Source organism: Vicia villosa, linkage group LG5 (genome assembly GCF_029867415.1).
Source record: "Vicia villosa cultivar HV-30 ecotype Madison, WI linkage group LG5, Vvil1.0, whole genome shotgun sequence".
Taxonomy (NCBI): domain Eukaryota; kingdom Viridiplantae; phylum Streptophyta; class Magnoliopsida; order Fabales; family Fabaceae; genus Vicia; species Vicia villosa.
In genome coordinates, this window is record NC_081184.1 from 144,603,140 (window position 1) to 144,616,900 (window position 13,761).

The window sequence follows — 13,761 nt, forward strand, 5'->3', positions numbered from 1 at the left end:
GATTGCATTCAAATGATGCATGGATCAGATGACATTGTTTTAACCGTTGTAATTTCTTAGATCTCTTAGTTTTTTTAATTTTCTGTTGGAAATTTCGTTGTAATGTTGATTAATCAATGAATCAATGCATGGGTCTTTTATGGTTAAAAATGCTACTGTTCTGGTTTTTTGGGTCTAGGCTGATTTCGTAGATGCATCTACGGAAGTCTTTCGTAAGTGCATCTACGGAACAAAACAACGTTAAATAAAAAAAGTACTTCCGAAGATGCATCTACGGAAACACGAGGACAATCTTGTCAATTTGATGGTGCGCCTCATATCTATGGGACGGGTTAAGAAATCTTCTATTTATAAGCTTTTTCTTAATTTATATAAAATAATTAAATAAATTTTTTGTCGTGTATCGCATTTGGGAAAATTACGACATAAGAGATTAATATGAGAATAAACTTTTTACAAAAATGATATTGTTACATCAAAAAAGTGACCACTAACACTGTATTTTGGTACGATTTTGGTTTTTTTAATATATTTAATAATTTCTTTTCACTTTTTTTCAAATACAGAAATATAAAAATATAGAAATACAAGGAGACGTTTGTATTTGATATTAGGGGTGTAAGCGGATCAGAAAAATCTAATTAAACCGACAATCCAAACCAAACTAAACTAAAATAAAACTGATTGTTATTGGTTTAATTCTAAAACCGAACCAAACCAATGAAAACCGATATTGTTTGATTCGGTTTTCGGTTTTAGTTTTTATGAACCGCCAAACCAATGAACCGAACCAATAGAAATAATGACGCTCTAAATATTTTATTCTTAAGCTCAATTTTTTTATTGGTACAACTATTATCCATCTTTGTTTACACTTCCTTTCAGCAAAACACGTAGCTAGAACCAAATTCTAAAACATAGAAAGTAGAAACCATAAGTCACAAAAAATATGCTTTCACTTAACTGTTGCTCTGGCTGCCTGCAACCATTGTTCCTCTGACTACCATCATTTTGATATGTTATGATCGTCTTCTTCGTGTCCAAATTCTATTCGTTAATTTTCATTTTTTTTACCTTTTTTGTTTCTTCTTCTTCAACAAAATTCCTTCTAGTCTTGTTACAAAATAATTTTTATGCGTGTTTGAGGTGTGAAACATGTTAATTGATGTGTATTTTGTTGTGTTCTATTTTTTAAGCTTTGAAACCCCTTTCCAACATTCTGATGTCAACTGTTAACTTTTATATTTGACAGTAAACTCATTTCATGATGCAATAGAAATCATGTAACTTTTTCATATGGATTAAGAGCAACTTCTAATTTGTTTGAAAAAATAGAGCATAAAATAGATAACATGAAATGTATTATTTAAAAAAATAATAGCATAAAATATACCAAAAAACACGATAGTGGAGAATATAATAATGAATATAATGTTTTAAAAAATAAATATTGTAAACCGACCATTCAACCCAAACCAAACCGAACCAAACCAGTTAGTTTGGTTCGGTTCTATTTTTGAAAAATATTGAAAACCGAACCAAACCAAACTGATAAAAATATCATCAGTTCGGACATTTTTTTTACCAAAAACCGGTCCAAACCGATCCGATTATACCCTTATTTGAGATGGTGTAGCAACTCTCAATTTTTTATTACAGTTAAAAAACAGTATTATACGGTTAAATAATCTTATTCATCCATTAAATCCAACGGTAGAAAACCACGTGTACACGGAGGCTCATATTTTTGGTAGACCATGATATGCAACGAGTCCTCGCAGAAGCTGATCCCCAACTTCATTCAACGTTCCTGCTTACGGTTCTTCGTCTCTCTCTCTCTCTCACCAGGTAAGACCGTTTCTCTCTCTTCGTTGCTTCAGATCTATCATTTCAATGTCTATCCAACCTTTTTCAGATTCGATATGCCTTTCACTGTTTCCATCTCTTCCCTTCGATTTCTTTTCTGTTAACACCATCAAATACAACAATTTGTGAGAAAATTAATCACTTGTATTCAATCTCCTTCCTTGCTTATTGCATGGCCTTGTTTGGATTTGGATAATAAGCTTAATCAATGGCATATATTCCAATTAATATCACAACAAATAGATATAACAAATTAGAATAGGAAGGAAGCAAGTGAAAAAGAAAAATAGATATGTTGAACCAAGTTTGCAATACTAGTACCATGAGGGGATATCCATATGGCAAGAATGAATGTGCTTTGGATGAGTCAAAATTGGCTGCAGTATAGTTCACATCTAGTTATTGGTTATCCAATAGAAGCTTGGTGATCATAGTTGCCAAGCTTCTATTTTGTGGTTGTGTATTAATGTATGATCAAATTTGTGAATGACAAATTTATCTACCTAGTATATTTTTTAGTAGTGGTGTAAAACTGTTTTTGAGTTGATACATGACATAGAGATTTGACAAAGTTTTACTTTGGTTGTCGACAGTCTAAAACAACTCTCTCCTTTTATCCGGATGTGTGGTAAGACTAGACATGATAAGATTAGAAATGATAATATTAGAAAATGTTGGGGTAGTAACCTATAGTAAAAAAGATGGTGGAAAATAGACTTAGGTGGTTTAGGCATGTAGAGAAAAGACATGTAGATTCTGTGGTAAGGAGAGTAAATCAGGTGGAGAGGAGTCAAAGAGTTAGAGGTAGAGAAAGACCTAGAAAAACTATAGAAGAAGTTATTAAGAAAGATCTAGAGATTAACGGCTTGGAGAGAAACATGGTCGTGGATGAAACATTATGGCAGAAGTTGATTCATGTAGCCGATCCTATTTAGTGATAAGGCTTGGTTGTTATTGTTGTTGTTGTGTAAAAATGTTTTTGAACGCATATTTTGATTCAAGTGATGTTTTGATCCAAAAGAACATATATGCAATAAAGAACAAGAAAAAACAGTAAATGCACCAAACATGCCAATCTTTCTGCATATGTGAGATTGTAAGTTTGATGCTGCTACTGTAAGTTGGTAGCTAGGAGTTTAATGGCTAGCAGTCTGATACTGTCACTCACTGGAAATATTTTCCCAGCGATTGTGTACAGCTCATAATCCCTTTTGTGCAAATAAGGTATTCAATATTTTAAGTAAAAAAAAAAAATGATTTAATGTTTAGTATCCCTTACTCGGTGTGCGTTTGAGTCCATGCTTTTAATGCAACTGAATTGGGTCAACAATACAGCTGGTGATGTGTGATTGCTAAATATCAGTATGGATAATGTAAGAAAGTGATACTAGTTAGATTTTACTTGATACTTTTATTCATTAAATATATTTTAGGGTTTGAAACCCTTGTCCAACATTAGTGCACTGTTTTAGGCTATATGTAGAAATCAATTCACCCACAAAACAGAAAGACATTGCACACAAGCAGTTATGGTTATTTTGAATCTGATGTCTGATGAAAGTAATATTAATGATCTTTTATGCTGAGGATGCATTTTTTTTAGCTTTATTTTAAATTATGACCCCAACAATAACATTTTGCAGTTGTGGAAGTATGAATTGGGTTCAGCGAAAGATCCACCTTTACAATGTGACATTTGGGCTTTATATGCTGGATTGGTGGGAGCGTTGTACATTTAGTATCCTTTATTGCACTATATTCTACATGGATTTTGACTTCTTTTGATTTCTTTTGCTTTACAATTTATCCTACAATGCAAAGTTTTGATCATTTGTAGTTAATTATTTCGGGCTTTCTGTGAAACTGTGATTAATCAATTTCCAGAAACCTCTTTGTTACATACTTTCAAATCATGTTAGATATTTTTGACAAAAAATGTTGAGTAATTAATTTCTTGAATTCATATGCTATCTTGTCTATTGTGATACTGGTTTTAAGAGTTCCTAAACTACTGCACAGATATTTTGGTGATTGTACTAATGTGTTTTGTAGTGCGGTACATTACTCAGTTCGTCAAGAGGTAGTGCATTTTCGCCCTTCTCGTCTGTCTTTTTAATTAGCGACATAAATGGCTTTTTCTTAACATGTATGTAAGTTTTCTGGATTGTTATAGTTGTATACAGTTATTAAGTCTGCCAATATTTATTGCATTTATTTTTGCTGATTAGAAAAATGTAATACTGCAGAGAATATATAACATGCATATAGGAAACATCACACGTTGACATATCTTCATCAATGGATCGATATACAGATTCTATAAAAACTGAAACTCTTTATCCAAATGGATAACTCATTTATTATTTGTTATCCTGCAATTACAAAAGAATATATGTATATTGCTGTAGAAATTATTGATAGTTTCACCTATCTTTCCCTTATCTAAAGTCGGTCTTCTCTTCAAATATCAGGTATGTCTTTTTGTTGTGAGGAGCAAAATCATTTTCATTTGAAGAAGCCAATGTAGATCTTTACTTGGAGACTTAATTAGTTGCAGCCGGTGTTTGGCATAGATGATTAGGGAACATAACTTGTAGCAATTTGATATGGACTTACTTGGTGCTTCTTAAAAATGCCAAAAAAATTAGCGACCGCACCTCTATGATACACAATCATGAATCTTATTTAAACATTTCTGTACTTAAAAGTCTGTGATACTTAGTCATGAACTTTATTTAAACATTTTTGTACTTATAGGCTTGTTTATGCCTGTTGGCGTTCTTTACATTGTACTTATGTGAGTTGTTCATTTCTAAGTGCTGATAAGGGTCTGGTATATTTAATGTTAAATATTATGACTCCTTTAGTTAATGCTTTTACTTTAATTATTCATTTATTTCAACTTTGCCATGCTGGCCCTTTCATCTTTCATTTTGTTCCCAAGCATTGGTATTTTGAGGACTTTGTTTGAGTATCTGCCCTATTGGCTGAGATTATCTGCAATCACTATCTTGATTCTATGGCTAACTTGAGTCTCCAGAGAGTGGAAATCAGCTATCTGTTAGTTGATTAGCTTCAATGTTGTCATGTTTTGCCTTATAATTTTGGGATGTTACATTCACTACTGATACACGCGCGCATGTATGCTAATAACCTCAAGGTTGCAGTTTTGAGATCTGTATGTTACATTTTTATACACTTTAGTTGTTGGCTCGCAATCTCAGAAGAAGTTATCTTTCTCTTGTGTTGAGAGAGACAGACCAAGTTAAATTTTTTGTTTTTTTTGTTTTTCACCACCTGTATCCAGTCTACTGAACCGTGTAATCAAATTTACACTCATGCGCCATCTAATATGATTTACACTCATGCGCCATCTAATATGATTTACACTCAAGCGTCATCTAATCCTATGAATATAATAATTCTTAGGAATATAATTGTAAAGCTTAAGACAAATACACCATAAGTATTCTTTTATATCTTAGAATATAAATTTACTTGTAAAATTTTAAAGATTTACAGATTTATTTTCATGTTAATGGTGAGAATCTTACATTCCTATGAATGAAAATAAAAAATAACAAACTATAACTATTGTCATATATTATTTTAACATTTTTTATTTATTTTAAAATTTTAAATTATAAATTAAATAAAATTTCAAAATATTTCTAAAAAACTTATAACTTGTCAAACAAATTGATGAAAATTAAATTTCCAAGAATAACATTTTTAATCCAAACACACCAACAAACAGACACATAATTAGTTTTTTGTTCCATTTGATAAAATAAAAAAGACATTAAATAGGGGAAGCGTGTGTGTGGTGGTGGGGTGTACATGACTTTATTTTGTCAAGTATCGGTGAAGTCAGAAATTTGTGAGTTTGTTTTTTATGATCTTTAAATAAAAGAAATTTCTAAAAAATTTACAATTTTTTGGGTCTATGAAGTTTCTAATGTTGACATTAAAGATTTCCCTTTTTTTCTTTGGGAAATTCCTAAGCCATCCATATAGGGTGTCACATTTTCAAGATGTTTCGGATATGCACATTCGAAATCACCTTTTTCAAATGTTTTATTATTTAAACGTTGGATTTAAAATGTCTGAGGTATTTTTGGATATGTATATCCGAAAATACTTTTTCTATACATTGTTACCACCATCATTATTTCATTCATTTTCTTCCACTCCATAACCAAAACCCTCTCCAAAACCTCAACTATTTTCAATCCATTTTTCGTCTCCAAACCAAGTTTCAAGTGGTTGATCATAGCAAGGAAAGCATAGAAAGCTGCAATTTGAGGTAAAGTCTCCTCATTTCATCTCTCATTTCCTTGCATTGGTGCTGATTTGTTGAAGAAGAAAACTGTGTCACTTCGGATATGCACATCTGAAATCCACCAAACTTATTTTGGATGTGCATTTCCGAAAATATGTCTGTTACAGAACTTAGAAAAATGTTTTAACAGAATTCATGTTTTCTGCACGTGTTAGGTATGGTGCACTCCGACAATATTCCCAACGATAATTTCAAGGTTCCAGAGAAGGTCAATGAAGATGCTAAGCCAAATGAGGTGAAAGACGATGTTAAAACGATTTTCGTAGCAATAAATGTTCGACAACAATTTACAAATGAAAGGAATTTCACCTCTCGTCAACATTTGCTTGAATGGATCCGAATTGAAGCTAGCAAACTTCGGATTGGCGTTGTGATAGCAAGGTCCGACAATGGTACTAGTAGAAGGCAACCATTTATTGTGATGACATGCGAGAGAGGTGGGAAATATGTTCCAAAAGTTCGGATGTTAAAACATGACGACACCGGATCGAGAAACTGTGTGTCCGTTTAAATTGCGCGTATCTTGTAGGGTTGATGGTTTGTGGCGATTTAGTGTCGTTTGCGGTATTCATAATCATGCATTGGACACCAAGCTACAAGGGCATTCAATTGTGTGTTAGCTTAAGTCAGAAGAGAAGGAATCTATTTCAGAATTATCGATAATCAAAGTTGAGCCGAGAAACAAATTTTCCGATTTGAAACAAAAAAGACTAGAAAGTGTTTCAAATATCAGGAATATATACAATGAACGTTATCAACTAAGCATCGTGAAAAAAGGTCCGAGAACGGAAATGCAATAATTTTTGAAACTTTTAGACGATAACTAATACGTTTCAAGGTACAGAGCTTGTGAGGACAATGTTACTATTCGTGACATATTTTGGACTCATCTATAAAGTATCAAGTTGTTCAACACATTTCCAACCGTCCTTATGATTGATTCAACGTACAAGACCAACAAGAATAGGCTTCCACTTCTAGAAATTGTTGGTGTCACCTCTACGGACAAGACATTTTGTTGGATTCAGTTTTCTGGAATCTGAGAAAGAAGATAACGTTATGTGGGAAATGGGAATATGCAAGACTTTGTTGATTGATCCACAAAATATGCCTAGTGTCATTGTTACCGACCGAGATAACGCCCTTATGAATGTGGTTGGTACCGTGTTTCTGACATCAACCGCATATTACTCCAAAAAGTCTATAAATATGGTCTTTATATCTTTTCTTCAACATCACAAGCCACAATCAGAAATGACTCAAACCTATCCCCACCTTACTTTTGTCTACTTCAGCAGTGGTTAGACGATGCCGCTTCAATTTAGGTTCTCGCATGACACCACATTTGCCGAGTTGATTCCGATATTGAACTCTCTCTTGCAATATCCAAAAAATCGGAAGGTGGTCAAGCTTGAGTATTGTTCACCTTCACTTGACACCGAAAGAAAAGTAAAGTTCACCCCATTTGAGCTCAAGAACCACGAAGATTTAGAGGTTATGTGGACAACTTTTCAACAATATTCTTCAAAGAATTCGATCGAGATGGATGCGAAGCTTCAAAGATCAGGAGAAGATGTTATCAAAATGTTGCGACATCCTCAACTACCCATTTATAACAATATGTAATGTTAAACTTCTATTGAATTATTTATATAATTTCGATTATTTATGAATGAATCTATGCTTTGTTGTTTTGGTTATAAGATATCTGTTAATGTTGTCTCACACATCTTTTTGGATATGCACATCCGAAATAACCTTTTATTGAGAAAAAAATGTGTCTTCGAAAGTGCACACGCGAAAGCACCTTTTCTTGAAAAAAAAAAGGTTCATTCGAATGTGCACATGCGAAGTTACCTTTTCTTGGAAAAAAGGGTGTCTTCGAAAGTGCACATGCGAAATCACCTTTTTTTTCAATAAAATGTGTGTTCGAATGTACACATCCAAAGTTGGGGGTATTTTAGTATTTCGCCAGAGATCTCTAAGAAGACATATGGATGAAAAAAGAAATTCTCTTTTCTTTTAACAGAAACAACAAGACTCCTCTTAAAAAAGTTTGTCGCAAAACAAACAAATATAATAATGAATTTAACTAAAAATAATGGATGAAGGGATGAAGCTACACAAGAAATTAACCCGCCACCCTCAAATTTTACCTGATACCTATCATTTTCCATTATTCCAACAATGTCCATGAACAAATTTGGAAGGTGACCAAGGACAAAATTTCTCGTGCCATCCCTCAAATTAAAATGTCCATGAACAAATTTGAAAGATGAACAAATTTGAAAGGTAGGAGCATAAAAGTAACAGCACCATCATTGGGGTCAGGTATAAGTGTGGCTGTGTGGGCAGGTTAATTTCTCAAGCTACTGCCACCAAACACTAATACCATTCTGAGTGGATTATAGAAATAGAAACTATATAAATTATATTATTATAAGATGCATATTAGCCAATCCTATACACGGAGTTTCATGTCATAAAAAATGTTCTAGAAAAGCTATACAAGATAAAAGATATAGATGAGGAAAACTGAACCATCTAGGTGTGAGACATCAACAAAAAGATATCCACTACACTTCTTGATTCACACCGTAAAAAACCTGGGACCTTCATTCAGACCTGGGTTAATGTTGTTGAGCCAGAAGATTCTATCTTGAAAACTTCCAAGTTAGCAGTAGCAGCAGCAGATAAGTTATAAATCTCTAGAGATCGATACTCTTCGCAGTTCGTGGAGCCATTTTTGCTGAAAAATGCAACAAGGGTATTCATCATCCTACTCACAGTTAACTGAAATTCTTTTTGGGTCTTGCCAGAAGCACTAACACGAATATTTGATGCTGCAGCATTATGTAAAACTGATCCAACTGGTCCTCCCTCAGCATATGACTTACATGCTTTCAGTATGTCCACGCCCCTTTGACGGAAATGCCCCGCAACAAAGTCCTCAAAGTGCTGCTTATGAAGGAAATGATTAGATATTTATAAATATATACAACATATAATATAAGTTAAGACATTTCTTTGTGATCAGAAAACATGAAACCTAGATTCAACAACCAAGCTCACAAACCAAAAGTCACGAGAGTAAACAATTAATTCTATCTCGCCACGAGCCCGTGGTTTTTGTCCTTCGCGTAGGTCCGCCTGCCGCGAGCCCATCCAGTGCTACTCCCATTGTGTATTCAGATCCTCAAGTAACCTCTATGAGTTGGGTTGGCCCGGACCATATTTATTAATATCATAATCTTAACCCTATCATTCATTGGTAAAGTCTTAAACCATTCTCTCATTCAAATCCCCACGCGATGAAAAACTAATCGCCAACAACGTTTCTTGACTCCCTTGTTCAATCAATGACTTTACAGGGTTAAAATTATGACATTAATAAATATGGAGAAGCAAATCAATGGTCTCAATCCAATACAAGGAAAAAGTGTTTGAATCTTAATGGAGGTCACATGCTCACATAATGATTTAATAATTCTAAAGAAAGCAATTGATTTGTTATATGAGTTGCTTCAAGGCTAATCGGGTGGAATAAAAGTTTCTACAAAATACTCTATGACATCCTAGTGACAATGAACATCAGTAAGTTCCCTATAAATGTACAATCTTATTTCGTTCTCCAACAAACTAATGTTTCTCCTTCCTAGCTACAAGAAGGCCAATAGAAGCCAGTCCCAATCTTAAGGCCAATAAAAAGTCAACATTTAATACATCTATACACAAACAGCAATTTAGTAATACTCGTGAAAAAAATGCACATATTAATCAAACCAACATTTCTTCTTAGTATATGTGAAAAGCATCAAATAAACTTATAAAAAGGGATGGAGAGTAATTTTTAAGAAATGAAAGTAAAACTATTAAAAGAAAACTCTCTACAGACATAGATATTGTTTTAAGGGACAGACCTTTGGCGGTTTGCGCAGGGTATACATCATTGTCTTCAAGGATAAAATAAATGTATTATCATTGTAATCCTTAGATCTCCTTTGCCCCTCCTCACTTTGAAAGGAATTAGCATATCCAGGCTCATTAAAAAAAGGTTTCTCATTCAGAATAAGAGCTTGTATCGAAACCAAGACTTGTAGCATGGTTGATTTATCCGGAATCCAGTTTTCGCTATTCTTACCGTGCCAAGTTCCCAAGAGACTAAGACACACTTTTCCACATTGATACAAATTTGGATTTAGCCTTAGGCCACCTGAGTGATAGTAAACTTTCTGCAGAAAATACGTTGACTTTATATTATACACAGCACAAGACACGTCTAAGAACACATGGAACATTAATGATACATACCGGTGGACCTGCAGGGTAGCCAGAAGGAAAGAAGCAGTCGAAAAAGAAAAGACCGTCATGGTATGGAGTGCCTTGAGGTCCAACGATGACAGCCCTAAGAAGCTCCATTTTAGATTCACAAACTCTCACAAAGATTGTTTCTGTACAACAAAAAGTAAAATATGAGATACATACTCCAGCAAAGATAATAGAAAATGAAACTAAATTGCCATAAGGTCAAATATCATGTTTCACTACAGACAGTGGTAAATGTTGGATCTTAAAAAAAGATGTTGAATGATGATTTAATTTAACTTCTCCCAAAAAGATTTTAAAGAATGCAATTATTGATTCTTCAATATTAAAACTAAAAAAATATAAGGCGAATGAGAAGACACTTCCAAAATATGTCTGGAAAAAACCATGTCAGTAACACATAATAACGTGTAGATTAGCTATAATCATAATGTCTCTTGGGGGAAGGAGAGATAAGAGATAGTTTACCTGGCAAATTTTCCTCTAAAATTTTCCATTCTTCCTGGATTTTTTTTGCCCAATTCTTTGGTCGCTGTAAGTAACATATAATCAAGGGCTTGAAAATCTGTGTTGCAGATGCAACTAAGAAATTTTTTTTCAACATATATGTATCTCACCTGCGCATCTGAGACTGAAGCACCATCCTTATCATAGTGATGATCTGGAAAAGAATCAACAGTATCAAATGACTTAAATTGACGAAATTTTTGCATGACAGTATCCGTGGATTCATCTACTTTTTCTTTCGAACTGGACTCTGAATGGACATGAGCAACAGCCGGCTTGCATTCGCTAGAAGAAATATCCTTCAACCAAGGTAGTGAAGCTTCTACCCCAGGAGGCAAATCCACATTGTCGAATTGATCCTGCATGAGTGAATAGTCATCTTCATAGATGTCATCATCATCATAAAAATCAGATCCATAATCAGGATCTTCAAGTGCATCATCATCATCAATCATATCCTCATCATCGTCATGACATGAAATATCAGAACCGGAACCATTTGAATTCTTATTCAGTGATATCGAGGTCAAACTCTTGAAGGGGTCACCACTACCAGATGATTCCCCTACACTCATGGAATTTCCATGATCACTGACCAAAGCATCCTGGCAAAATAAAACAGATAAAAAAAAGTCAAGACCCTCGTAAAGCTTTCAAGATCATGTTAAGCATATGAATTCATTCTGCACTGAAAAATCATGATAACTTAGTAGTTTTTTACTTCTACACTCTGACCTTATTTCAACTTATTCATTGAATGGCACCCTTTCCTAATATATTATTCGCTATATCCAAACAATGGCTTACTAAATTTGAAGTTTGGTGACATTGGAAATTATACTATCACTAATAACATAAGTTTAAAAATCGACGATCCCTATTCCTTGAAGTAACTCAGCTGAATAAATGTACAATATCAATTTCCACTGTTTTGATAACAAAAATTGTGTTTCTAATTTTCATCATAAAATGCCAAGATAGAATTTTAGTAACATTTTAAGAATTGTGCATAAAATACTGCTCTGCAATTATTCATGAACCAAACATATTATAATATATAAAAATGCCCCTTAAATTATGCATAATATTAATAACCCTAACCCTAACCCTAAAACACGAAAACTAAATCATAAGAATCAAACCAGTAAAACAAGCCAATTCTTCAAAAGGTAAGAAGAAAACACACAAGTTAACGAAATTGAAACGATCAAGATATCAAAACACGAAGAGATGAAAATCAAACAAACAAAGCATGAAAGCAGGGAAATTGACCGATCATAAAACCCTGAAAAATCGTGATTGAGAGAAAAGCAGTTACGAAATCAGAAAAATAAAAACGAAAGGGAAAGAAGGGTTACCTGTTCCTCTTGTTTTCGTTTCTTCACCCCGGAATTGGGAGCGTCGGCATGAAGATCCATAGGAAGGAAGCAGAGAATGAACCCAAATACACAGAGACTCTTCCACTCCCAATTCTTCAGAGCATAATAATCACACACAAATTATTACTCCTTAAATCACTTGTTAGGTATCTTATTACTATTATATATAATACCTCTAAATACACCTTATTGTTTTTTAACCTAAAATAATTCGGATTAAAATTGGGATTAATTTAAGGAAATTTCTTTGGTACCCTTAGACCTCTGTTTCCCTTTAGTGAAATTATTTTAAAATTTTAATTTATTTTAAAATAAAAATAAATAAATAAATGACATAAATATTATTTCATCAGATATAGACATGGCAATAAAATTCATACCCGCGGGTATCCACCCGAAGTTCACGGGGAAAACCCGCTTTGACTGGGTTTGGGTTCGGGTTTGAGTTTTTCCCGATTACAAAATATGGGGATGGGTCGCGTAATGGGATACTAATACCCACCCGAACCCGTCCCGTTTATTTCATTATATATATTATTATTTGTATTTGATAATTTATATTATTAAATATGTGGCTAATGTTTTGATAATATGATTTCTTATTTATTATTTAAGATATTTGAAATATATGTGTGAAATTTTTTGAGATTGTTTTATTTTATTATTTATAATATAATTTGATTTTGGAAAAAAATAATATTTTCATTAAAAAAAGCTAATTTTACTAAATGGATTGTGGCGGGCTCACCTTACAAAAAAGTGAGGACGGGAGAGACCAACAGACATTTAACATTTTATTTCTTAAAAATTATAAAATCATATAAAAAAAATACATGTCTGAAGAAAATAGAGCGAGACGAAACAAACACATTAAATAATACGAGGCTAAAACTTTGATCGTCCTGAAAAATAATTGGAGCAAAACAAGCATGTTTGGAGCGTTGGCCCGTTTTGTCACCCCAATTCTAGCAATATTTTTTTGACTCGGTCATTATCATTATTTTAAACATTATATATAAATTAAATTATATTTATTTATATTTTAACATAAAAGGATGGGCCAACATTCAGAATTGGGATGACAAAATGGGCCAACGCTCCAGACATGCTTGTTTTGCTCCAATTATTTTTCAAGACGATCAAAGTTTTAGGCTTGTATTATTTAATGTGTTTGTTTCGTCTCGCTCTATTTTCTTCAGACATGTATTCTTTTATATAATTTTATAATTTTTAAGAAATAAAATGTTAAATGTCTGTTGGTCTCTCCCGTCCTCACTTTTTTGTAAGGTGGGTCAAAATTTTAAACTCTCACCCTTAAATATGTTTGTTTTGGCCCGTTTC

General features: G+C 33.3%; 2 protein-coding genes across 2 annotated transcripts; one reads left to right on the plus strand and one right to left on the minus strand.

Annotated features, from left to right (window-relative positions):
* Positions 1-1,706: 1,706 nt before the first annotated feature.
* LOC131602942 (uncharacterized) lies at positions 1,707-4,716 on the plus strand. Its single transcript, XM_058875169.1, has 4 exons — positions 1,707-1,848; positions 3,510-3,604; positions 3,886-3,946; positions 4,338-4,716. The coding sequence occupies exons 1-4, from the start codon at positions 1,763-1,765 to the stop codon at positions 4,354-4,356; spliced, it is 261 nt and encodes an 86-aa protein (XP_058731152.1). The 5' UTR covers positions 1,707-1,762; the 3' UTR covers positions 4,357-4,716.
* Positions 4,717-8,611: 3,895 nt separating this feature from the next.
* On the minus strand, positions 8,612-12,572 carry LOC131602943 (putative ubiquitin-conjugating enzyme E2 38). The gene is made up of 6 exons (XM_058875170.1): positions 12,400-12,572; positions 11,152-11,646; positions 11,003-11,066; positions 10,520-10,659; positions 10,129-10,440; positions 8,612-9,166 (listed from the first exon to the last, which is right to left on the minus strand). The coding sequence occupies exons 1-6, from the start codon at positions 12,457-12,459 to the stop codon at positions 8,828-8,830; spliced, it is 1,410 nt and encodes a 469-aa protein (XP_058731153.1). The 5' UTR covers positions 12,460-12,572; the 3' UTR covers positions 8,612-8,827.
* Positions 12,573-13,761: the final 1,189 nt, after the last annotated feature.

What these genes read in the sequence shown, in the direction of transcription:
- LOC131602942 (XM_058875169.1), top strand. Translation starts at nt 1,763, where the DNA reads ATGCAACGAGTCCTCGCAGAAGCTGATCCCCAACTTCATTCAACGTTC. An exon ending in CTCTCTCTCTCTCTCACCAG is followed by an intron (nt 1,849 to 3,509) that starts GTAAGACCGTTT and finishes AACATTTTGCAG; the next exon opens with TTGTGGAAGTATGAATTGGG. An exon ending in GTGGGAGCGTTGTACATTTA is followed by an intron (nt 3,605 to 3,885) that starts GTATCCTTTATT and finishes ACTACTGCACAG; the next exon opens with ATATTTTGGTGATTGTACTA.
- LOC131602943 (XM_058875170.1), bottom strand. Translation starts at nt 12,459, where the DNA reads ATGGATCTTCATGCCGACGCTCCCAATTCCGGGGTGAAGAAACGAAAA. An exon ending in GCTACCCTGCAGGTCCACCG is followed by an intron (nt 10,441 to 10,519) that starts GTATGTATCATT and finishes TATTTTCTGCAG; the next exon opens with AAAGTTTACTATCACTCAGG. An exon ending in CCCTGCGCAAACCGCCAAAG is followed by an intron (nt 9,167 to 10,128) that starts GTCTGTCCCTTA and finishes CTTCATAAGCAG; the next exon opens with CACTTTGAGGACTTTGTTGC.